This window comes from Crocodylus siamensis, chromosome 1 (assembly GCF_052110815.1).
Source record: "Crocodylus siamensis isolate JL-2025a chromosome 1, ASM5211081v1, whole genome shotgun sequence".
Lineage (NCBI taxonomy): Eukaryota > Metazoa > Chordata > Crocodylia > Crocodylidae > Crocodylus > Crocodylus siamensis.
Window position 1 is genome coordinate 113078298 of NC_143395.1, and position 26162 is coordinate 113104459.

Consider the following 26162-nt stretch of genomic DNA (forward strand, 5'->3'; position numbering starts at 1 on the left):
TGCAGACACTTCTGCCGTGTCATGCGGGCAGCCGATGCTGCCCATGGGGTAAGGGCCTGCACCCTGATGGCACTGCTGAGGTGGCAGAAAGGGATTTGGGGTGGGGGTGTAATGGCTGCCCCTGTTGGGTGTGCACACCTGGTATATGGTCCCGAAGTTGGACAGGCCTGGTCTAAAGGACAGAGCAAAAGGATAGATTTTGGAGTTCTACTTCTAGCTTAGCCATAGGACAAACCAAATCTGTGGCAAGTCATTTGCCTTCTCTTTTCTTCTGCTTTGTGTCTCTATCTATGTCTGTTTTTGTCTTTAAGTTGCACGAGCTTCACAACAGGGATTGTCTCACTTTATTGGTCAAGTCCCTGGCACAGTGGGGTCTTGATTTTTAAACAAATGTTCTTTAGGTACTACTGTAATGCAAAGAGTAAAAGGTGATTCTTTTTTTTTAAATTTATTTAAAAAAAATAATAACTTCTACTATATTTTGTGTGATGTGTTTGGCACAGAACTGCTGTGATAGTCCAAAAAACAAACAACATAAAAAAAAAACAAACCCCTTTCAGAGTCATGCTGTGGTTGTGACATACTGAAAAAAGCAAAACCATTCAGTGCAGTAAAATTTTATACTGGAACACTCATACACTTGTCTTACAATATGCTGCGGTTACAGTAATAGAACTATATATTATATAAAAGTTATTTGAAAGTATTAAAGATGAGAGGGAACAGTATAGGCAGCAATAAATGATTTATCATAGGAAGTGCTAGTGTGATATCGATATTTGCTGACTAGGTGGTGTACAAAATATTCAGAATTAGGGGAAGCTGAAGACAGGTAGCAGAGAGTCCTAGTTAGGCATGCACGTATGCTACATAGTAAGTGATGGATGGTGTAAGATCCCTTGGCTTTCATAGGAATGCTATTGCTGAGATTGGGTTTAAACTAGAAACTTCGGCCATTGTAGTACTGTTGCTTAGCAGTATAATTTGCTTAAAATATATGCTGGTGAAAACCTTAGCACAGCTGCATTTTTACTGGTAGGAAGACATTTAGCTGTTTAAGACTAAAATTGAGTTTTTGCCTTTTTTCTGGTTTGCTAAACAGATGAATTTGCCTGGTTTTGAATATTGTGGTTGAATGTAGGCATTTGTAATAACTGGAGGATGATTAATATTTTTGGCATCTGTGTGATATTTAAAGGAATGTTGAAATGTTTCCTTCTAAGCTAGGTATGATTTCTCACTTCACTGCCAGACACCTGTATTTTCACACGCTGCTTTGTTTTGTAACATATTTGCATGTTAACTTATGGTGGACATTAAGAAAAATTGTTAAAAATAAACGTGTTGGTGTTGGTTGGAGTAATAGCTCAGTAGACAGTACTAAGACATTAGCTGGATTGTTGATGCAATGTCCTGTTATTCAGTATTCTGGAAAATTAAAGAGCCCCAAACTGTTGATTGCAACTGTAGTGTATGAAAACAAAGAATCAAATGAGTTTGACATCAACAGCGGGGTGAAATGGGTGTGTCTTAGCCCCTGGGTATTTTAACATCTACTTTTCATTCCTGCTTCTTCATGCATTCAAGGATGACAATGATGGCATTTATGTTTGAACCAAACTAGATGGAGACTTGTTCAGCTTCGCAAAGTTTAGAGCGAAAACCAAGGTGAAAGAACTGGTTCAAGAGAGATGCTGTTTGCGGGAACATGGCTTTGGTTGACAACAACAAATCTTCCCTGCAAAATCTCTTGGGCAGATTTTCTGAATCATGCAATAGCTCTTCTGTGTGCAAAAGTGATAAGAAGTCATTCAACATCAGTGTATAAAGCTGTGAGAAGTGCACAGAATCCCATGCAGTCTGGAGGGAGCATCTGGCATGGGGTGCAATTCAGCATGAAGCAGCTTTGATCCTGCAGATAGAAGCAAAGCGAGAGAGAAGAAAACAGCATGCTGTAAATTTGGATGCCAGCACGGACAACATATGGATCTGTGAAGCTTGTAATAAGCTGTGTTGCTCTTGAATTGGACTTGTCAGCCACAGACAGATTCATTAGGCATCTAGATCTCTTATGTATACAGTACAGCATGATCCAGTGGATTGATGGTTGTCTGCTACAATAAGGACCTTTAGACTGATGGTTTTGTGTTAACCTGTATTGTGTATTGTTGTAGCTGTCACAGAAATCTATGTTTGAAACCATTTAAAATAGATTTGCTGGATATGGAAATAAAACGGTTTCAGGAGTTTTTGAGGATACACATTTTTGCAGCATAGTTGCTAGCCATTGCAATACCAGGTTTATAGTTCAAATACTCTTGCAATTGTAGTCATGCTAAAGGCTTCAACCAGGGATTGCCTGCTTATGGCCCATAGGCTAGGGAGCTATTTGATCCAACCCCCAGATGTTGGGCTTTAGTGACATTTGGCAGAGGGGCTTTGATAGCAGTAGCTTACCAGAGAGAAGTGCCAGTGTCCTAGTGCCTGCCTGCCTGCCTCTGACCTGACCTGGGTCACTGACTCGCGGCTTAAAATGATTGCCGACAGCTGACTTTAAACTAGAGAAAATAGAAATGTCTTCAGACTTGTGTATTATTGTTCACACAAGGTCATATTTGACTGATGTAGCCATACATGAGGCATGACTTTTCTAAGCAAATGAATTGACTCATTGTGATATGGCTTCACAAAAATCCATATATTTTGATGGCCCATAATTCTGCTAGATTAAAAGGGGGTTGCTTATATGCATAAGTCAATGGAAACATTTAAAATACTTTGCCAGGCATACTATAGAAATGATATGCTGTTAAAAGCCCATTAACCAAATGGAGCGAGAGTCCTGAAATATCAGAAGGTAGATAATATTTCAGAATCTGAAATGTATTCACTTCTGAGTAGAACCTTCAAATTTGTTGTTCTGCATACTACTGTGTGTGTATGTGTATGTGTATGTATATGTATATATGCATGTGTGCGTGTTTTTAAATATATATAAATATATGTATATATTTAAATGCATGAAAGCTAGTGCATGCCAGTCACAAAGTGAATGGATGAAACATTTGGCTTAAGCAACTGCATTTCATATTGGATTTAAAAGGGCTTCAGTCCTACAGTGTTTTTACAGAGCTTCATAGTTTATTTTGTTTAGCCAACCATAAGGATGTTATATGTGGGGCCTGTTGCTGACTTTGGTGGATCTTGCATCGGACCATCCAGTATGGGGTTGTGAAGGATGCCCCCCGCTCAGTGCCCCCTGTCTGCCCAGGTGAGCGGTTTCTGCCACTGGCGGTGACGTATAGGGTTAAAGCTGGGGAGCAGGGCAGTCCCTGGGAGGGAGGCAGCTCCTGTGCCAGTCTGCAGTACAAAAAAGGTTGGGATCCACTGTCATAGAAAATAGAAGGAATACAGGCAGAGAAAGAGTACATATTTTGTGTGAAGGAAAAGTGTTGCCTAGAGAAATATGAAAATGTGGGCAGGTCTCAGGTTTTGAAACCACCCCCACCTCAGTATAGGTAGATTATGATCCTCCAATAGAGGAGACAGGAGCAGTAACAGGAGAGTTTTTTTTTTTTTTTTAAACATAACAATGATAGCTTATTTAAAAATATCTTGTGTCACTACCATTACACATTAAATCTGTGCTTAAGGATTTATGTTGACCTATCACAGTCTGATCTAAATGCCATACAAGCTCACAGAGAAAAAGTGTTATGGGGCTCCATTTTTCCAGGGTGAAGAAACATGACTATATACATATGGCTTATGATAACATCCTTCAAAGGAAGACTTCAGGGTATTTTTATACTATGATGAAACTGTTTAAACTTAGCTGCTCTTGGCATGGTTCTAGAGTTTACTGCTTCTCTAACCAACTTGTTTTTCCAAAAAATTTTGTTTAACTACGAATAGCCTATATCAGAATATCTAACATGTTTCTGGTAGCTTCATTATGATGATTTCCTAATAGGCAGTGGCATTTTTGAGAGAATGCAGTCTTGGCCAAGAAAGCTTTGGAAAGGGCTCTTCTGCTCCCTAGCCCTCCTGTGTCTGAATCCTTTTGTTTACCCTATTTGACTCATGAGTGACTGGTGCCTCCTGAATCTGGGGGGGCATCCGCAGAAGCCGCCAATGGTGGTGGCCCTGTCACGGGGGGGCACCAGCCCTGTTGACAGCATCAGTGTTGGCCCTTGGAGTCTGGGGGGGGGGGGGCAGGCATGTGACCCCTGTGCACCCCCTACCAGTCGCCTATGATTTGACTTGATAAAGTCAAGTTTCCATACAAAGTATACACATTACCAGCTAATATATTAAGCCTTTGTAAAAAGAGAGCAGTGGGCTTGTTTGGTTTTTTTTGTGGGGAGGAGGCGGCGGTTGTTGTTTTTAAAAAGACGTTCTTAAGTACGTCTCATGATGACTTTGGTTTCCCAGTAATATTTATAGATTTTGGGTTTAGGTTGGTAGGCAGTATCTTGCATGCTATTATTTCTGTCTTGAAGGTGTTCTTTCCCCCATATTTGTCTTCAGCCAGAGAGTGCTATATATTGCTATAATGGACCAGTGATTTCTTTTTTTTTTGACTTGGTATCATGGCAACAGTTTATTTTAATTCACAATTACAGTTTCAGTTATAGTTGGGCTCAGTATTTAGTAAGATGAGAATGACCTCTGTTAATATCTCTGCCTCTACCATATTTACTCGATTTACAAGACAGGTCCCCCTCCCAATTGGCATGGGGGAAAAAGCCCCACATCTTACAATCGCATACAAGGAAATGTCCCTAAATACATTGTCTATTATCAAGCTGCAGCTAAAAGTAACGTGTGCTCAGCAATGGAAACCAGCTATCAAGTTTATTAAATGCAGCCCACACTGGGCATGACTATAAAACATATTTGGAAAACATGCTGATGGGAACCTACCACAAGGATAGGTTAGTGTAGCCATCTAAATAAGATATGTGGTAGTGCCCATTAAGCGTACTCCTCACTATTGACCTTCTCAAGTCATGGTAAGACATAATAGGGTTACCATATGTCTGGGTTTTCCTGGACATGTCCCCTTTTTTTGACCCCTTGTCCTCCATCTGGGTGGTTTTTTTTAAAATGCCAGCAAATGTCTGAGTGTTTGTTTTGCGTCTGCTTTTCCTTGGGGTTGGGGGCAGTAGGGAAAGCTGACTGGCTGTCAGGAGATCATGTGCTTTGCGTGTGGGCCCTGGCAGCTGCATGTGCGTGAGCGAGCAAGCTGGTGCGCAGCACAGCTGGGAAGGAGCAGGGGGCTGTGCGTTGGGAGTGCGGGACACTGGCAGGGCTGGCGGGGCAGGGGCCTGCGGGTCAGGACTTCAGGGCACCAGCACAGCTTGGGGGGAGAGGCTGTGGGCCAGGAGTGCGGGACACTAGCAGAGCTGCAGGGGGTAGGGGGCATATCACTACCCCCCTGCATCATACCCCTTTCTTCTCTCCTTCCTCTTCCACAGGTGTCTGCTTTTTTTGAAATTGGAAGTATGGTAACCCATTCCATACATTTTAAGCTCCACTTCACACCCAAAGCTGAGCTGTGCCTTTCTTTCCCACTTCCAATTTTTCCTGTTTGTTCACCAGCTTTAATGCTGGGCAGATATCATGACACAGGGACCCAAACAGTTCACCCAGAATCCCTCTGTTGTCTGCTTTCTCAACCTGGTGCATATGGCTATTGTGGCCCCACCCTCCATGAGATAAAGCCATACCAGTTTGCCCCATACCTCATCTGCATATGCATTTTTAGAGTATCTGAGGACATTGGGGGCTGATTAGCAAATGGATCGTTTGTGGTGGGTTATGGAGTACACACACGTATTGAGCAGTGCTGAGCTGTTGGGCCACCATGGCTTGAAATGCTGTTAACTTTTGTGGGGCCCAGTTCTGTGAGCCATATGGTAAATCACAAACATTTTGCTTTGGATTAATATCATTCAGGGGAAACACCATGGATCTGGGTCCATAAAGGCAGTTTTCCTCAAGTGTTCCCAGGGATAACTGTTTTTCTGGTGTGGTTTAGTACCCGCCAAGGTTTTCATAGATTTCATAGACATTAGGGCTGGAAGGGACCTCGGAAGATCGGAGTCCAGCCCCCTGCCCAAAGGGCAGGAAGTCAGCTGGGGTCATAGGATCCCAGCAAGATAAGCATCCAATTCACTCTTGAAGGTGTTCAATGTAGGTGCTTGAAACACCTCCGATGGCAGGCTGTTCCAGACCTCGGGGGCTTGGACAGTAAAGAAATTCTTCCGTATGTCCAGCCTGAAATGGTCTTGTAGTAGTTTATGACTGTTCGACCTCATCATCCCTTAGGGTGCTCTGGTGAGCAAACATTTCCCCAGATTCTGGTGGTCACCCTGATTAAACATATAGGTGGCCATCAGATCACCGCTGAGCCTGCGCTTTTCCAGGCTAAAGAGCCCCATGGCTCTCAGCTTGTCGTCATAGGGTCTGTTTTCCTGACCTCTGGTCATGCGCGTGGCTCTCCTTTGGACTCTCTCAAGCTTCTCTACATCCTTTTTGAATTGTGGAGCCCAAAACTGGACGCAGTACTCCAGCTGCGGCCTCACCAAGGCCAAGTACAAGGGGAGAATGACGTCCCAGGATTTGCTTGAGAAGCATCTATGGATGCAAGCCAGCATTTTGGTCGCCTTACCAGCCGCAGCATCACATTGGAGGCTCATGTTTATCTTGTGGTCAATGATGACCCCCAAGTCTCTTTCTTCCGTAGCACTAGCCAGCGTAGCACTGCCGAGCCTATAAGGATGCTGCAGGTTTTTCTTCCCCAGGTGGAGAACCTTGCATTTTTCAGTGTTAAACATCATCAGGTTCTTGTCTGGCCATTTGCTGAGCCTGTCCAGGTCAGCCTGGATCACCCGCCTGTCTTCAGCTGTGGATGCTTTGCCCCAAAGTTTGGTGTCATCGGCGAACTTGGCCAGTCCACTTCTGACTCCAATGTCCACATCATTAATGAAGGTGTTGGGGCTTAAAGTGCACTTTATGGAAATGGGAGGCTCCTCTCTAACTTGCTTCTGTGGCCATAGGGCTGGGGGCAGGTGAAACTTGGGGGCATCTGAACCCTAGGCCTCTGGACCTGGGCCTGCATTTAGGATGCTTGCCAAAAGACTTTGGAAATATCTGAAGCCCCTAGTGGGGGTGGAGGATGTTTGTCAGTTGTAGGGCCATTTATGGTTCTGGACTAACTCTCAGATTTGGACTTGATTCGGCTTGGAACATGAAAAAATTATTAAAAAAAAAGTTTTTGTACTACATATAAATGGGGGCATCTACATGTGGTGACATGGTAAACTTTGGCACAGTTTGCATTGGAGAACACTACTGCTGTGTACAGCAGGACTACAGCAATTTTTGCTGGGGTGGAGCAGCCCTGGGCTAGCAGCACGCTTGGGGGGGGGGCGGGGTTGGGGAGGGAGGTAGCGGAGGGTAAGGATTTCAGCCCTGCGCTCCAGGTTGCCCTGTTGGGCAATGGAGGGGCTGGCTAGGGCATAAGAGTGGAGGCATGTGGCTAGGTGGCAGGCAAGGATCTGGCCCCCTGTCTGGCCTGACTGGATGGAATTTACTCCTGGGTCAGCTTTTTACACGTGCGTTTTTAGGTGCGGTTATTTTTGCCACTGACACCATGTTACAGTGGCAAAAATTAGTTTGCTGCACTCTATAACATTGCACATGTAAACTGTGATGCTTTACACCACAGCAAATTAGTCTTCTGTGCAGTTAAGGACATGTGTAGATGCACTCAGTAGGTGCCAAAGTGCTGCTCAAAAATGTATTTGCGGAGTACTTGTGCTAAACCTTGCAGCAGGTTCAAGAAAAAGGTAACCTTCATCAACTCTGAATGAACTAAGTGCATGGGTACTATAAGGACACAGGATGCACAAAACCAATAATATAAAACATAAGGTATGTAAGACTAAATACAGCAACTAGCAGTTGTATGTGTTCACAGGTTATAACTTTAATTTAAGGAACTGTTTCCTGGGCTTTGGAGATACAGGATGGAGTCATTCTGTAATTTTTGGAAATTATAAATATAGAGAGAGTCCAGTAATCCATAAATAGAGATGAGTTCTCCTACAGTCGAAAAATAACCTGATTGCAAGTTCTGTGGGGGCTTTTTTAATGTACTTTTTCTCTCTAATTGCTGATGTTCATTAATTGAATATCTCTTTCATTTCTGTGAGATTTTCTGTAACAATGTGGAAACTGTAATACTTGAAGTACGTAGGGGGGTAAGAAGCAGCCTGTGAGTCATCCACCCCTGAGCCATATATAATCAGAGAGCCAGAAAATTTTGCTTGATTTTTATAGTGCCCTTGATGCATGGTTTTTAGTATTTCTGGACTTTGCTATTAAGACAAGATGTTCTGTTTAGTTAACCTGTGTGATAGTCGTGCTGTTCAAGGATAGAGGGGAGAGATGGGGGAGCTTCTAAATGCTTTTTCCATTTCTCTAGATCGCTGTTTTCGTGGGAACAGAAAGAACTGTAGCAGATAGGACAGGAAATAGAGAGCAGAACAACAGATGCAGCAGACAGAACACGGAGGAGAGAACAGAGCAGCAGAACTGGCAGGGAATCACTCTTTGGGAGGCGGCAGGGCCTACCTTGTGCTATGGCTGTTTTAAGGGGGAGGGGGATATGAGAAAGCATTACTCTGTGGTTTCTGGGGTCTCTTTATGGATATAATTATCTTACAGCACTGTGATATTATCTTTGTAAAATATCTGATTTATTCTTCATTCATATTATTGGGTCAAGAGAACAGCTAGCACAAATACTTGTATATTTAACTACCAGTAATAGAAATCTGGCTAGCTGTACAAATCCAAGCCAAATCACATTTTGCCATGTTACCCATTTGGCATGTCTGGTAGATTTTTTTTCTTACAAAACACCTTTTGTAGATGAGCCTGTGAACTTCACTACATAAATCTACTGGATACAAAGAATCATGGATTCAATATAGACATTGAATTTATGTTGCATTAAAACCTGCCTAATATCTGATTCACCAAGTATCTACCAGACCTGACCTTTTACACTTTTCTTTCCCTCCCTTCCCCTCTCTTTCTGCCCTTTTGTCTTCCTAATTTCCAGCTATTTACTTTTTCACAGACAACCTCTCTTCTACCTTGGAAAACTACTACAGTAGAATCTCCCTTGCTTACCTTTGGCTTCACCCCCTCACTTCCCTTCTCTACCTTTTTTGTTTTCTTAATTTCCACTGAAAACTTAATTACGTTCTCATTGACATCTTGTCACACTTTGAGCTTCTTGAATTCCTTGGAGATCTCGGAACAGCAGAGACTCCCTATGGCTGAAGAAGGGTGAAAGCTTGCAAAAAATGTTTTTCCAACTACTCAGTTGGTCTAATAAATAAAAGATATCACATCTACTCAAAGAACCTTGCCTGTGAGGGGGTTAAGGGATTTCAGTAGGCTTGACAAAGAGGTACAAAAATAACCTATTTGACAAGTTTTGTAAAGACAAGTTAGGAAAGTAAAAATAAAGTAAGTTATGTTTGCCATCCTGAGGGGTTGCTTTTCTAATAATTCCTAGTGTAGTCATGTGTATAGTTGGTGGGTATAATGGAATAGGTCCTCTTCTCGCTCTACCATCTTTAGCTATGCGAGTGTGACAGCTTATACATTCTTTGAAAGCGATGTCGTTGCAAGTTTCACCCAGAAGTGGCTGTTGGAAAACTTGCCCCTTCTGATGATGCTGAGCTGTTAATTTCAAGAGTCTGGGATTGATCTGTCTTCCCAACAGCAGCAAGATGCATGCTACTGAGGCAGCTTAGATCTTGAAAATCATAAGCAACCCAGCAAGAACTGCTGCTCTGGAGATCAGTTTGAAACCCAACCCACCCTCTCCCCTTGAAAGGTGACTTGGAGAGGAAAGAGGAAGTGAATAGTAGCTGCTCCAAGTTTGTGGAATTCATGTCCTTGGCAGGCTGAGTGGCCAAGAGCAGGTGCAGGGCTCCAGTGGAAATAAGTTTCAACATCATCCCACCCCAGTGTGTAAGCATGCAAAGTGATTAGAAAGTGATAAGGTAAAGCAATTCAGCTGTACTCTTTTTTTATTTTTCTCTTGTCTACCCCAACATCATCATTATTTTACAGTTTCTTTTTCTAGTGGCATTTCTTTTTTCTTTTTAAATGCACTCTTCAGCTTGCTTAATCTAGGTAAACAGATCTCTTAAACAAAGAGTCTAATCATCTAATCTGTCCAAGTTTTTTGTCTTGCTGTTTACAAAGTGTGTGCTCCTTTCCCTTCAGTAAGTATTTCCTCTCAAACCTCATGCTGTAGAAGTACCAGCAGCCAGCTGTCCACCCACAGTAATTGGCAAACTTCTGTTCCACTTGAAAGAAAACAATCTCTGCCTCTGCCCACAGGGCTTGTTGAAAAGCACTCTCCCCAACTCTAGGTCCCATTTTTCAAATGGACTAAATGAGCCTTAATGGAGTGGCAGACCTGGCCAAGAATGTGTCTGCACAATATTTTCACTGAGAGGCAGCACCAGACGAGTAAAACGTATATATCCTTCCCTTTTTAACTTTTGCAGTTGCTTAAAAAAATAATAACATGGCAAATTCTACACTTGTACTTTTAGTGACAAAAATGTTTTATCATGACTTCTGTTACATCTTTGTGTTCAAGCTTGCTGACATTCCAAATAAAATTGAAGACTTGTGTCCATTAGGGTAAGTGTTAGCCTTTAAGTATACCAATCACTGCTTGTGACCATGAGAAGCCTCTGACTAATCTTAAGGGAACTAGAAGCTTTTGTGTTTTCAGCTGTCTCCTGAGCTGGCTACTAATGTAGGTGGATGTGAAGACTTGTCCCTAAAACCTATCTCATTTCCTCCTTACAATTCTCCTGCACTGTAAAGCTTCCAAAAAGACTAGAAAAGTGGTGAGAAATGACTACTGCTAAACATGTTGACTAGCACCATTTTGCTGTTCACTTGTCCTTCTCCCTGCCTCTTGATAGAGTGCCTTGTGTAATGAGGGTCCTAATCCATGACGGGGTCCAAAGGTGCTTCAAACCATAAAAACAATACATTGTTCTTGAATGTTTTAATGTTTGAGAAGTTCTGTGATACTGGATCCTGATATCTTTCCTTTCAGTATCTGAAAAAGGAAAAGAAAAGGTTGTAGAAAAGGAAGAAAGAAAAGGTCACAAATCTGAAATACTTTTTGAAAGGGTAAATAAAACTGTGGGATTTTTTTGAAACATTTCACATTTTGTTAAACTACAATTACTGCTTGTTTTGCAAAATGAGTCAGATGACTAGGTGGTAATCCACATCTGTATCAGTGCTATCAGTGAAACTGAATTTGTCAACAGAAGAACGCTTTTATGAGAGCTCTTGGGGTCCTAGAAATGCATGACACCAGCTCTTGTATTTGTTCTATGGTGATACCTTCATGTTGTCATTTTTGTGACCAGGAAAATGTTAGTTAAATGTATTTTAGGCTTGACTGCTGTCTCTGTGCTGTTGCACTTCAGCACAAAAAAAACCCAATTGAACTTGCTTTTTTTTCTTGTGCATCTTAAAACTGTACTGCTAGATCCATATTTATTCTGTGTTGACAAAGATGTTTTATGCTGCCTTGAATTGTGCTATTTGAATGAAAGTTTCAAGAGATGCTACAGATTCGTATTTTTAAAATACAATGGCACTGGCTGCTCTTTAATTTGAACACGTGCTTATTTCTCACTTTAAGTCTGATCTCTCCCTGTCCTCACAACTTCAAAATGCTCCAAAAGAAAACAGTCCTTCTGAAACATTGACTGATTCCTGTCAATGTTTACCTTTTTTCCTAACTTTTCTGACTCCCTGCAACCTAAAATTGCTTGGCCTACTAATTCAAATCATACTTTAATGCTAGCAAAATAAGTCTTTTAGTATTATTGTTATACATTAAGAGGATATAATAATAATGATGATGATGATGTAGGAATAGTGTAAAAAAGACCTGGTTTTAATACCACGTGGTAAAGGAAGCAATAGCTCAATACCACATGGTAAGGGAAACGATAGCTCAGTCAAGCTTGGGTATAAACTGGATGCATTGTGCTTTTATAGAGGTCCTTGGGAAAGAGTACATGCTCTTATTTTTCCTGCAGGGCCAAAATGGTTTTGGCTGTAGGTCACTAGGCAAGGAAATAATTAACTAGCTATCAAGTTCTGTTGTTTTTGGAAGTTGTTCTTCTCCATCAAGTCAGTCTTCCCTTGCGGACTTAGATATTGTTTTTCTAGAGAGGGCAGTTAGAGCAGTTGCAATGATGCATAAATGTAAAGGTCCTGTGACTGGATGTACATACGTGACACACAAGGTGTAACAACCTTTGTATCAACGTATAGGCTAGGGACAAAAGTTACACACAAACCAGTTGGAGTGATCAATTCAATTTAATTTCAATTTAATTTATGAAGGATTCTGGGTGAAAGCCATGCTCCTGAAAACCACATAAGTCATACTACCATAATATAAATTTAAACAAAAATAACAGAAATGTAAATATGATAACGAAATTGGGCCAACCATTTTCATTATCATAAACCGGTTTAAGAAGAGCTTGAACTAATAAGAGAGGCTTTTGTTTTCTTGATGGTCTGATGAGTTTTGTATTCTGATAAGTGGACTCCAAGATGAACATGAGTAGTCTGCATGACATACAGAACCAAGGAGATGATACTTCCCCTCTATCGGGCACAGGTCAGACCGCAGGTGGAATGCTGTGTCCAGTTTTGGGCACCACACTTCAAGAGGGATGTGGATAACCTGGAGAGGGTCCAGAGAAGGGCCACTCATATAGTTAAGGGCTTGCAGGCCAAGCTTTATGAGGGGAGACTAGGGCACCTGGACCTCTTCAGCCTCCGCAAGAGAAGGTTGAGAGGCAACCTCGTGGCTGCCAATAAATTCATCATGGGGGCGCAGAAGGGAATTGGTGAGGCTCTACTCACCAAGGTGCCCCTGGGGTTTACAAGAAATAATGGCCATAAACTAGCAGAGAACAGATTTAGAATGGACATTAGGAGGAACTTCTTCACAGTTAAAGTGGCCAAAAGCTGGAATGGGCTCCCAAGGGAGGTGGTGCTCTCCCCTACCCTGGGGGTCTTCAAAAGGAGGTTAGAGAGGCATCTGGCAGGGATACATCTGAACCCAGCACTCTTTCCTGCCTATGCAGGGGGTCGGACTTGATGATCTATTGAGGTCCCTTCCATCCCTAACATCTACAAATCTATGAATAAGTAGGAAGCATGGCCTGTCAGGGGGTGCACTAGCGCTCTCAGGGGGTGCATGTGCACCCCTGTGCATCCCCTACACATCCCCACTGTTCGGAAACACTACCTCCTGAGTCTCATGTTGCTGGAATTCAAGTCGTAAAAATCAAGTTAGGTACAAGATGTTTTTAAGCCAAGTTTAAGATGGCCCTGGGTGAGTACATCCGGCACAGTGACATCTTAAAAGATTGCTTGTGGCCCTTGGAGCTCTGGCCCAATGAGCTGAATTGTGAGGCAGCAGTTATGCTATTAACTGGCCCCTGGAGCCAGCTTTCCCTGCTTGCCTTGAAGATCCCCGGGGTCCATTTCTGCAAGTGAGGAACGTGTTGCTTATGGTCTTGTAGATCAGTGGGCAGGACAAAGGGCAACATGCGTTTCATTCAGTGAAATGGATCAGCTGTGCTGGGACACATCCTAGCATAGCTTATCTGCTTCATTTGACAACTTCTGTTGCCAAATAGAAGTTGGCATACTGTCTTCTACCCTGTGATTTGGAGGCAGGTGGCAGTGAAGAGGAGGTCAGACCTGTCCCAAAACTTATCCAGCATCTCTCCCAATTATACAGCTGTTCCAATAAAAGATATTGCAAAAACCTTTGCCTCTCATTTTCTGCATCATCCACACTCAACCACAACATAGAAGATAGTGAAGAGGAGGGGATGTGGAGGATTCCCTTTTTCTCCTGGCCAAGGCTGCAAGTAGGCTTAAGTATCCCTCAGAGCCAGAAGATGAGGCAAAACAGAGAAACTCCCTTAATGATGTAAGAAGTAATTGTCAGTTTGTGTCTTAAAATGCTTGTGCTTGTTCTTCTCTCCCACCTCCTCTTGTTCTCCCTCTCCTGTTCCCTGTATATTTCCCGATCAGAATTTTCTATAGAAATGGTTTCTACTGAAATGTGCTCTATATTCCTCTTAAAATATGTTTATTACAGGAGGTTGGGCTTGGTCTGTCTATTCCCCTTTGCTAGTGAGTGGGTGTGTCTGTAAGACTCTTGATTTCTACTTCTGGGAAAATCAGATACCTTTGCTCCACTTTAGCTACCTCAGTCCTCTCTAGTTTCAGCTAGTGTCTTTGGCTGGCCTTTTTATCTTATGTGATGATAAGAAAACTAGGCAGACAGCCAGCGACTGTTGGGCTATAATAGACCCAGTGGTATGTACAAAATTTGATTACGACTGTCAACACTAGAATGAATAAAAGAGAGAACATACCCTAGACAAATAGCTGTTAGATAAATGCTATATTGAATTCAGTAATAGTAGGAATGAGACCATTCCCTTTTCCTAGTGAATGCAGTGGTTTATGGATAGTGTGTGTGTGTGTGTGTTGAACACTATGGTTCATTTAAGAAGCAAAATCCTGTTGTGCTTAGGAGTAAGGCTACTACTTTAGAATTGCTGTCTTGCTTATCAGATCTTGAAGTTGATGTGTCTTTCAGTATCCAGTATGTTCTGGCATATGGACCCAACGTCATTTTTACTTAAAAGTATTTTAGTGTGCTATTGTTCCTGCTCTCTACTAATGTGGAGGGGGGGAGGGGAGGGGTGTAAAGTCATTGTGCCCCCAGGCTGGATCTGTACTGCCAGGCTCCTCACGGGTTGGATCTGGATATGGCAGCATGAATGGTTGCAGAGATTAACACAGCTGTTGCTCATTCCTCCCCTCCCCCCCCCCTATTGAAACGCATTGCAAACAGGGCGGTGTGCTTCCTATTTTGGCAGCAGGCTCTGAATTCCTGGCTCCTCTACTAGCCACGTTGGGGACATATAAATTTGACATCCCTGCATTGCGTGATTCTTTGTAAATCATACTATTAACATAATCTTTTTTTATATGTACTGGAAATTTTACTGCCACCTTTATTGAAAGATTTTTGAAGTAGGACTTGCTCTTAAACACCTGAAAACTCTCTTGAAGGTAGCACCTGTTTTAGTTGGTGGATAACATCATAGTCAGCCAGGAACATTGGTGAAGTGTTTCATTTCACTTGCGTGTAGTTCATGAATGTTAGTGGGCCAGTAGTGTGCACATTAAGTGGGAGACCGTACCTCAGTGGTCATTGGATCAGTGGAAAACTGTGGGTCAGGTCCCATGGGAACATAAAGAGGGCTAATATAAGTGTATGTGAAATTTTAATTTAGCATTTATAAATGTTCTCCCATTTACTTTCATCTGATTAAAAGTTTTTTGGGGGAAGGGCTATCTTTTTCTTCCATACTGGTGTAGTTCCTACTGTGTAACTGGAATTTCTAGGCATTGCAGTAATAGCTATAGATTTAAATATGAAGTCTTGTTTTCTACCTCATCGTGTCATTTTTTTTCCCATTAATATACAATCTAATTTACAGTTACTAAGGTACAAATTATGGGTTGCACATACAAACATTTGGGGAAGATTGTGTGGGAGTTTAATGAGACTGCTTTCTTGATTTTGTGCTTGTATTATAGGACCTTCAGTTTTAAATAAATCTTAATAAAACATGTACTGGCATAAGAATCATTATTTTTTTTTTCTCTCTCTTTTTCCCCCTTACCTCCCAATGACAAGCTGGTCTAAATCATGGAAAAACTTAATTGGGAAAAGCTAGTCAATCTGAAAAATCAATAAAGAAATAAAACAAGTAGAAATATGTTACCATTCCTAAAATATACTTTAATGCCAGTATCTGTGGTAAATTGGATAGTATCCTTTCTACATGAACTTTTTCTTCTACCTTTTTCCTCTCTAATAAACTCTTCTTTAATATTTTTAGTCCCAGTTACCTCAGTTAACTGTTGTTACTTACCGTTTACCATCAGAAACATACAAAATATAGCTTGAGCTCTTAAAGCGTGTATAACCATGACTTTCATAAGCATATTTCGGAATTAAATTGAAGCACTTCTAATGTGCCATTTCTGAGATTCAGCATGCTCTTCTGTTGACCATTGAAGGGCAGGAGCGGAGTTGCATGTTTTCTGTGTGTACGTGCTAAATGTGGTGTTTAACTTATCGTTAATTTCAAGTATGCACAGTTGTTCCAAACCAGGGTCAGACCAAGGAATGGACCAGGGTTAGGCTGATCTAAATGCCCAATCATTCAAGTGCTCAGAGGTCTTAAATTGGGCAAAAAAAGCACGCCTGATTTAAATTTTGTTCACCTAAAGTAGGTGTATAAACTTAGATTGATACTAGGCTAACCTGATCTAGAAGGCCTGATCTTGTGAACATCTGCATGTGTTTATGGTGCAGCCCCAAGGCTGGGAAAGCCCCAGCCACTTTCCTCAGCCCAGGGCCATGCTATTCCCCCTGACCTGCTAGCCGCCTATATCTAGATTGGGTGTGGTGACCTTAAGATTGCTAAAGTTCAAGTTGATACTCTGGCATTTGTCTTGGTGTGTCTACATCATGACGATCTTATCTTTGTAGCTTAAAAAAACCCAAAAGTTGGGATTTTCATATCAGCGGTGGGGTTTCACCAGCGATCTGCTAAAATGAAAGGAAGATGTAGTGCTTAAATTCCTTGTACTTTTTTGAAATACCCAAACTAAAATATATAACTGGTACCTGCCTTCAGAACCATTTATTATAGATTGATTTTTTTTTTTCCTGTTAAAAGGTGAGAAGCAAAGTGCTTTATCAATGGTAAATGTTGTTTGCATCTAAAAGGAATATGTATACAGCTTTTAAAGGAGGTTGCTTGAAACTTCAGCAGGCTATTTGTTTAGAACAGCAGAGGGCAATCGCCACAGGTTCTTTCCTACCTTCAGCCTGTAGAGTTTGTAACTTGCTATTGCTTTGAAAACAGGAAGGGAAAGAACTAACTCTTTGTTAAGAACACCCAGCAGTATATTGGTACCTTTATAAACAGGGACCTCCCTCTAATTATTTGAGTCCACATTGTTTGCATATATGCTTTAATGCTGAAAAGTTTACTTGTTTCCTGAGTGGCTCACACTGTTGCAGTTTGTCAAGTTCTCCTCTTAAAAAAACACAAATTCTCCCCTCCCACCCTCCTTTTCAAATCCCAGCATGCAGTTCTCATGAGTGTACTTGCAGGCACTTCCTTTCCATCCTCATTTTCCTGTTTTTAAACATAAAGCTTGATCATGAGCATCCAGACATCTAAAAAACTTCAGTGGAAAAAGTATATGTTTTCTGTGCCGGGGGATATTGACATCCAGGCTTGCTCTCTTCTACCAGGTGAGTAAGTATTTAAGACGTAAGTGTATTTTCAAGACCAGAGGACAAAAAAAAGTAAATGAATGTTATTTCTGTCTACTTTTATCTGACGCAAGTTTTTTTTATAGCAGAGTTTAAGTTTTCTAAGTCTAATAGCAACACGTCATTGAAAACAGACAGGAAACAGTCCAAGGAAAAGACTTTACAATCTGCAGTTTGTGGCACAACTCCGTTGTAAGTACTGTGTGAATTGTGGCTGGCTAACACTCTCAGATCCGCTCACCTTCAGCTGTTTTTTAATCTAAATACTTCTCAGCATACATTTGGTGAAAGTTTTCCTATTCTTTCACTGGTTGGCTTCCTTTGAAACCATGTAAAAATTAAATATGAGAGGAGGCTGGACAGGTTTTTGCTAATGTTTCTTTTTAGCTGAAAGGAAACTCTACATCATTTTCAGCTGATGATCTTGTTGACTACACTTTTATAGTGTTCTGCTCATTGATTTCTGAGCATATTGAATTAACATACATCCTTAACTTCACCACCATTTACATTTCAGTACAGATGAATGAAATCTGATGTGATGAAAAATAAAGTAGGTGGATTTTTGGTAGGGAAGAAACTGGGACCACTTTCTTTTTTTGTTGAGACTTTTTAGGGATTGCTAGTTCCAGTGGTATGGGGCCAAAGCCAAAAAACTCTGACCAGCAGAGCAGTGTCAGTGTGAAGACACCCATATAGGTGAATCTCAGTGTTCTAGATGGCATTATGCCTCTGACAGGGCATGGTATTTCAGACCTTAAGGGCCTCATGCCAGTCAACTAGAAGATTGATTATTTGATAATATAAAGTGACTCCACTGACTCCAAACTGGCTAAGCAACCGAGAATTTAGCCCATCTTTTTATTTCATTTCAGTTTTTACCTGAATTTTGGATACTGGAACAAGAGAAGAATTTCAGATTTTAAGTAAAGTGATATAATATGATCCATTTACAGTCTCACAAATATGTACATAGATCTGGAGCAATGGAGCTGATCTGGTGTTTAACCAGAATAAATGAGATCTGCATCTAGCCCTTATTCTTTTAATCTGTCCTAAACGTCCATTTTAGCTGCTGTAAATTTCTGGACATGCTCACTGAATTTAGTTATAACTTTACAGGTGCCTTGAGATCCTTTTGGGGGTGCCATAAGTTGCCATAGAATGTTAGCGCTGTTAAGTTTACAAACACGATTCACAAAAATGTGGAGATTTCCTACGTAAATCCATAGTTGTGGTCTTTCTGAGGGTGTTTTTTTTGTTTTTTTGATTTTTTTTTTTTTTTACAGAGGAAAAAAGCTCTGTTATTTTTCTGTAGTTAAAAATGAGTGAAAACTAGGAGTTGGCATTTTCTGAAGGGTGTCTCAAATATGTCCAGGGATGCCTCAGGTCTCAGAAGTTTGAGAACCACTGCACTAGGGAGCTGTGTGTTCACCTTGGCTGAGAATCGTTGCTCTAGTTATACATGGATGAGTTTCTAACTGTGCTCAATCCAAACTGTGAATAGGGATGGAGTACAAATGTAAACCCTCCTAGTTAAGTTGTTGCTAATTGCTTCTCTAAGTGCTAGATGTGTTTTAATATGCAGAATTTTGTGTTGGTTTAAGAGCTGCTTGTAGAGAGAATTAGCTTTCTTTCCATAAGGTTAAAATTCATTACTGCACTGTCAAATCCATTACTTCATTGTCCAAAATGTCTGTAATGCTCATTTGGAGTGTGTGAAGGACATATGCACTGACTGGGAGCATCTACGTGTGCATTAATACACTTTTCTTAATATGCGTTAAATTTAGTGCCTCCAATATGAGGTACTAAATAAATGTGCATTAGGTTGCGGTAACATGCAGTAGTGTAAGCACATGCTTTTTAGGCGATGCTTAATGTGCAGTAGCCTATTCTATTGCTCATTAGTGGATTAGTACTTTTTTTATGCACCACTTTAATGCACAGTAGAATAGGCTACTGCACATTAAGGCACACATGTAGACATGCCCACAGATACTTTAAAATAACCCCAGGGAAAGGAATTAAAATTGATAGAGAAAGACTAGGATAGATGGATTTGGGGAATGGAGAAGGGGGAGGAAGAGAATGCTGGAAACTAAATAGAAAAGCTTAAATCCAGATAGTTTCTCAAACTCCATTTTGTTCAGTTTTGAAGAGAACAGGCAAGCTGAAATATTGTAAGGATGAAGAGAAGTCAGTATGATGGTAAAATACCCTTCTGAGTACAGGTGGAAAACAAAAGATGGGGAATAAAATACAGAAGGTGGGAGAGCGTAGGCATAAAATTTTAAACAAGCTTTAAAAAGCATGTCGTGTGCAATATTTGGTTATGTGGTTTACTTGTTTCTAGAAAACGCACAAATTTGTATATGTTCTAGGCTTAGGCAGGGCAGAGGAATGACTCAGTTCCTTTTTGGAAGCTGTAGTTTATGCTGAGTTTCTTCTTAGAAGTCTAATATTTGACAGATTTGAGTTAGGGACTCTCAAGAACTAGCCAAAGCCCTGTATCCATACCTTGAATTAAACACAACTCCTGTCTCTCTCCCATCTCTTTCCTAACACCTAGAGCAAAATAATCTTGGTTAAGAAAAAATTTAATTTCTGAATGCCTTGTACCTTTAAAAACTCCATAGCTGACTGTCTGTAGTCTCTTAACAGACCTTCTCTTATGATTTAGCTAGCTATTCTCTCCCTGCTTGTTCTGAATTGTCTCAGCACATTTACAGGAACTGTGTAGTGCCTGTCTGTGTCCTAATGTCTACAGTCTTCATGCCTTCATACTTGGTGAGCTCACTGCCTTGCAAAGGGGATGAAAATTCAGAAGTTTTGTTTATGACCTTTTGGACAGTTATGGGATAACCTCTGTAACTGTTGCTTCTACTTATGGTTGACTGGACTTATGAGGGTTCATTACTATGCTAGATTATAGTTTATCTGATTTAATGGGATGTTGTTATTATACTTGTTATAAAAGACTTACCCTCTTTAGAAGCCTACTAAACTCTTGGCCTCGGTGATATGGTTTAAGCTGCATATATAGCAGGCTGTTTGGGCAATTTTCTGAGTGCCAGTGTTGTAGTGGTCTATTAATCCTCGAGCCCATCTCATCCGCTGGGTGTTTTTGCAGCAATCCTCAAACTGACTAAGTTCAGTTGGCTTCAAGGGTGCTGTTGAGGGCAAGGTGCTCTGAGTTAAAATGGGATGATATTTAGTGAGGTACCAGCAGTTGAGCAGAGGCTGAGTGCAGGCTCTGAACAATAACAGGGAGGTGGATAAGTTGAAAGCAGGCTGTTTCCCGTGGGAATTAGCAGGCATGTTTAAGCTGATTCAAGTGGGACCTTTAGTACTAAAGGCAGTGAGATTTGGCAAACTTGCACAATGTAAGTGGATTCCTGTCTTTCCTGCAAGAGTTGTTTACTGTATCTCCTGGTACTTTGATTTACAGGCAAGTTGTGCTATGTAAAACTTTCTCCCGTTTCTTTTCTCTCGAAATGTACAGTTGGAGAGAAACTTTTGGATTATATTTTTCTGTTTCCTTTTTAGCACAGAATCATAGAGAATTAGGGTTGGAAGGATCTTCAGGAGGTCACCTAGTCCAACCCCCTGCTCAAAGCAGGACCCTCCCCAACTAGATTACCCCAGCCAAGGCTTTGTCTACCTGGGGGGTCTTAAAAATCTCCAAGGATGGAGAGTCCACAACCTCTGTACTACCCTCCTAGTGAGAAAATGTTTCCTAATATCCAACATAAATGTCCCTTGCTCTAACTTGATACTTTTGTTCCTTGTTCTTCGTATGTCACTACTGAGAACAGTCTAGCTCCATCTTCTGTTGAACCTGCTTTCAGGTAGTTGAAGGCTGCTATTAAATCCCCTCTGTCTTCTCTTCTCTAGACTAAATAAGCACGGTTCCTTCAGCCTCTCTTCACAAGTCATGTGCCCCAGTTTATTCACCATTTTTGTGGCCCTTTGTTGGACTCTCTCCAAATTGTCAACATCCTTTCTGTAGTGGGGGACCCAAAATGGAACACAGTACTCCAGATGTGGCCTCACCAGTGCTAAATAGAGGGGAATAATCACTTTCCTTGGCCCGCTGGCAACACTTCTACTAATGCAGCTCAGTATGCCATTAACCTTCTTGGCAACAAGGGCACACTGCTGGCTCATATTTAGCTTATTGTCCATTGTAACACCCAGGTCCTTTTCTGCAGAGCTCCTGCCCAGCCAGTTATACTCTTGGCTGCTTGGGCAAATGTAGAAATTATTCCCTCTCTCCCTCTCAAGTCTAGTTTATTGATTATACACTCAGATATTAATTGATCTTGTTGTAACACCAGGAGAGACAAAAACTAAGCAAGCACCCCTCCTTGAGTGAGTTGCATCTTGCAGTGCTTTTTTGCCGTGTCCTCTTCGGCTTCATATTTGCAGTAAGCATGTCATCTCTGGCAGCAGTATCACCTAGACCATGCTGATCTATACAGGTTGTTGCTTAATTCAGAAGTAGCGTAGTTATGTCTGTGTGAACAGTTGGGCAAACAAGTTAGCTATTGTGTTGGCCTGTCACTGTCATTGCAGCGTTACCTGCCCCAAACACTAGTAGAGGCAGCACTAGTGCTGTTAGATTAGGGGGCAGCTCCTCTGAAACAGTGCAGGGGATAGTAAGTGTACTCTACAGATATGTATTTTTTCTGTAAAGTCTTTGAGAGAAATTGTAGCACAGTTAGATGTGGGAGTCAATGTAATCTCATTTGAGATTCTACATATTTTACCCATTGATACAGTTTTGCTGTTTCCTGTATGGATGGTTTAATCTTGGCTTAAGTTTGTTCTGCAGAGAAACTTTAGGACCTTAAGTAGGAGGAGAGGGAGACTGTTGCCATTCTCCATCTGTTCAAAGAGTTGTCTCAAGCTTAGTGCTCTTCCATGGCACTGTAAGTCCTTTTGTAAGTATTCGACTTCATTATTTCAGTAATTTTTTCCTTTATCTCTGCCTCTTATTTGCTCCCAGAAATCCTTTGGCATCTGACAAGGTTCAAGCAACAAACTGCAGATCTGTGTAAGAAAGGAGAGGGAGTGCTTATTGGGAGACATTATATTTCTGCTTTACTTGATAAATGACTGCATCTTGTAACAAGGTCTCATTAGTATAATAACATTCAGCTTGAATTTTTGTTCAGTTGTTCAGATGCGTGTCAGCCTATTGCTGTAGATCTGTAGGGTTCTATTTATGATTATTATTTAAAACATGATGATGTCCTTTCAAAATTATGTACCTAGCATCCTTGTATCTTTTTTTCCCCTGTTTAATTTTAATTGCATCACTTCTGATAATTTCAGGAGTATTGTCTGTAAGAAGAAAGTAAAATTTCAGGTGGAGAGGTTTATTTTTTCCTCTGAAGTGCAGTGGGGTATTTGAACTGTTTGAAGCCTGACATTGATATAATTAGCAAAAATAATATTTTCTATATTGTTTATGCTACTGTAAGAAACTAGAAAGCTGTTAATCAGTTTGCCTAATGTGGTTATCCTGAAGGACCAATTTCAAACGCATTCGTTCTCAAACAACTGTACTTCATAAAAACCTATTTGAAAAAGATATAGTTATTTTCCTTTGGCAACAACTCTGCTGATTAACCTTTTATCTTGAAGTATGTTACTATCTTGATATTGAAGTGATTAGTTAAATATGTGTTGTGCATAGTTTTACATCATATACCTGCCCCTGAGACCTTCTGTAAGTGATTGCGGTGTTAAAAGAAATCTTCCTGTTTTTATAACATTTTCTCTGCTTTTGCTGGATGTAGCATCCATACATGCAAGAGGGGAAGTAATAATAGTAGAAGATATTTATAGTGACTATAATATGTGAAGTTCTGTCAAGTGCATATATAAACAAACAGAAAAATATTTTTCTTTAATTTTCTTCAACTAATTTTTGTAGTTGTGTGGCGTGTCCACGCAGGCACAGACATGCACTTTGCAGTGCCTCAGAGGCTTTCGAGGCACTGCAGAATGTGCCATATTCATGCGATTTGGTTCTTTGCATTGCATATTTGCAGCACAGAACCAAATTTAGATATTGGGAAATCCCAGTATAAAGAAAGAAGTAAAAAGAATGCCAAAAATAAGTGGCGCGGCGCATATGACAGCAGCATATGCCACCTGACACTAGAGCCTGGCCAGCCAGAGTTGCACTCCAGGTGCTAGCCAGGCTCCATGCAGCCAGAACACCTCAGCCTCCCCTATCGGACCCGAGACAATTTGCCCTGTGCCAGAGTGCACATGCAGGGACATTCATGGGGATAACTAGCAATGGCACAAATATGTGCCGCTGCTAGTTGTCCCTGGGGAAATGCACATGCCCGCTTGTCTGTACAGACCCATGAAAGCTAAAAAATAAAATGTTGGGAAAAATGCAGTTTTTAAAGCATCCTCTGCCCCTTTACTTTGTGTCTAACGGAGCTGGGCATTCTGCATTTTCAGAAGCTTGGATAAAAAGGCACTCTCTGTAACTGTGAATTTGATGGTGAGTCATTTTCTTGTTTTCCTTAAATGCTCTAGCTCTAGCTATAGAGGATGCCATATGCTTCCTGCTCTAGTCCCTAATGAGTACAAGAATTGGACGGGATGTCTATGCGACCTAGCTTGTGGATTTGTGTGGTAGCTGGGTAGAGTGTACTGAAATGTTTTCTAAGCAAGTGATTTAGAAAGCAAGCTGAGCTAGTTCCCTAGATGATGCTTCCAGTAGATTAAAAGTGGAATTGTCTTATAAAGTGTAATTGTCTTATAAAGAAAGGCGATAGGTCAAGGTTTGTCACTCAAGATGCTTTGAAATTTAATTGTTATATATGAATCCTAAAGAGCACTGGAGGAAAGGATTGAAAGTCTTTATTTTAAAATTATTAAAGTTGGCATCTAATAGATTAGTTGGTTTGTTGTCAGTGGGCCTTAGGGTATGGAATCTCTTGCAAAATGTATTAATGATTTTTGTGGGGAATGTAAATGATATTAAAATTGTGTGGAAAAAATTTATAGTTTTAACTTTGACTTTTTGCAAAAGATTATCCAATTGATGAGCTCCTTTTAAAAGAATTGTTGAGATTTAAATTTGGTACTGGGGGAAAAATATCTGTGTAAAGTAACTCTCTTATGAAACCAAAAGGAATGGTGTGTGGGTATAGGGGTTCCTGTACTGCAAAAAGGGGTGGTGGACAGATATGTTTCTTAAATTAATTCTTAACAGAAAGGGTTAGTGTTGCTCTGTTTCTGCAGCTGTTAAAGTTGGCATTTCACCCATGCTTGTTATGCCTTCGATAATCAAATCTACCATGTAGCAAGACCCTGTGATTACTTGGTAATGCTTGAAAGTTAAATGATCATTTTGTATGTCTGTACAGATGGAACAAACTTTTGTTTTAACCCACTTACTAAATCTTGTAAAACTGGATTCTAAGCCATCATAACAGTCAGTAAGAATGCTGAAATGCAAATCATTTCCATCTGAAGAAATGAGTCTGAACTGCATTTTAGTCACAATGGCCTGCTGAGTTTGAAGCCAAGACCTGAAATGCCAGAGGTTTGGTACTATTGATGGAAGGTTATGTTGCTTTCTGTATAGATTGAGAATGACGGAGGTTGGAATAGTCTTTGAGACTGAGCAGGCGACTGGAAGATGGCTTCATACAACATTATGATGCATAAATTAGATTTCAAGTATTTATTTGGTGTAGTACATTCTGTGAAATAAACTATCTGTTTTTAACCATGAGGCAATATCTTTTATATGAAGTAGATAATATGCCTTAACTGCATATATCTGTACATTAGTGGGTAAATGATATGGTTTCCTCATCTTGTCATGATGTATCAATTAATGTATTTCACACAACAGCCTCAAAGTGGAATTACATTTGAAATTCTAGACTAACTCATTAACTTCTGAGCCTGTGACTGGTGACGAGAACAGAACTTCTGTGAGGAAGCATCATGTTTTGAGGGCACCTGAAGAAATGGGTCACAAACAATCTGTAAAGTTGACTTTCAGTGCAGGGGAGAGATTGCTAGCAGTCAAAACAAGGGAAGGTAAATTTAAGAAACCCTACCCTTTTCAAATAGCAAACTTTTCTTCTCCAGAAAAGGTGCATACAATCTGTTACTCCATGTACTTCTTGTGTGATGAGACGTTTCACAAGAATGTAACACATTTGAAATTTTTGGATTCTGGAAAAGAAAAATACTCTTTTTACAATCCATCAAATGTCCTAGCCAAGCAGTTTGTGCCTGTCTGGCCTTGAACATCCGGTCATGTGCTGCTCGGGCCCGGATGTTCAGTGGTGTTCTCCTGTCTGTTCCAGATGTTCCGTTGAGTGGGTGTTTCCCTCCAGTGTAGTCTCCCCCCAATCTTGCCTGCCATGACTTTGGATCTTGTTTCAGTGGTGGGGGTCCGACCACCAGGAGTCTCTTGATGCCGGGGTGTCTGTCTGGTGGTCTTTTGCGAGGCTCCACCTCCCCTCTACCTCGCCTTGATGGGTTCCAGATGTCCTTCTGGCCAGGTCCCTGACTGTTGAGGCCCCAAGTGCACTTGCCGAGAAGGTCCTATCAGCCTGCAGGGCCTAACCCC

The 26162-nt window shown here is 41.0% G+C and overlaps 1 protein-coding gene across 5 annotated transcripts in view; it reads left to right on the forward strand.

Annotated features, from left to right (window-relative positions):
• Positions 1–26162, forward strand: part of UTRN (utrophin) — a 553135-nt gene that overhangs the window by 35570 nt on the left and 491403 nt on the right. For 2 of the 5 annotated variants that reach the window (XM_090040989.1, XM_090040991.1), the window contains exon 1: positions 17381–17518. The exons of 2 other annotated variants lie outside the window; for them this stretch is intronic. In XM_090040989.1, coding sequence (XP_089897115.1) covers positions 17425–17518 — 94 coding nt within the window. In that variant the 5' untranslated portion in view covers positions 17381–17424. Of the gene's footprint in view, positions 1–17379; positions 17519–26162 lie in introns of those variants that run through there. One more of the 5 variants, XM_090040993.1, reaches the window with a different exon arrangement.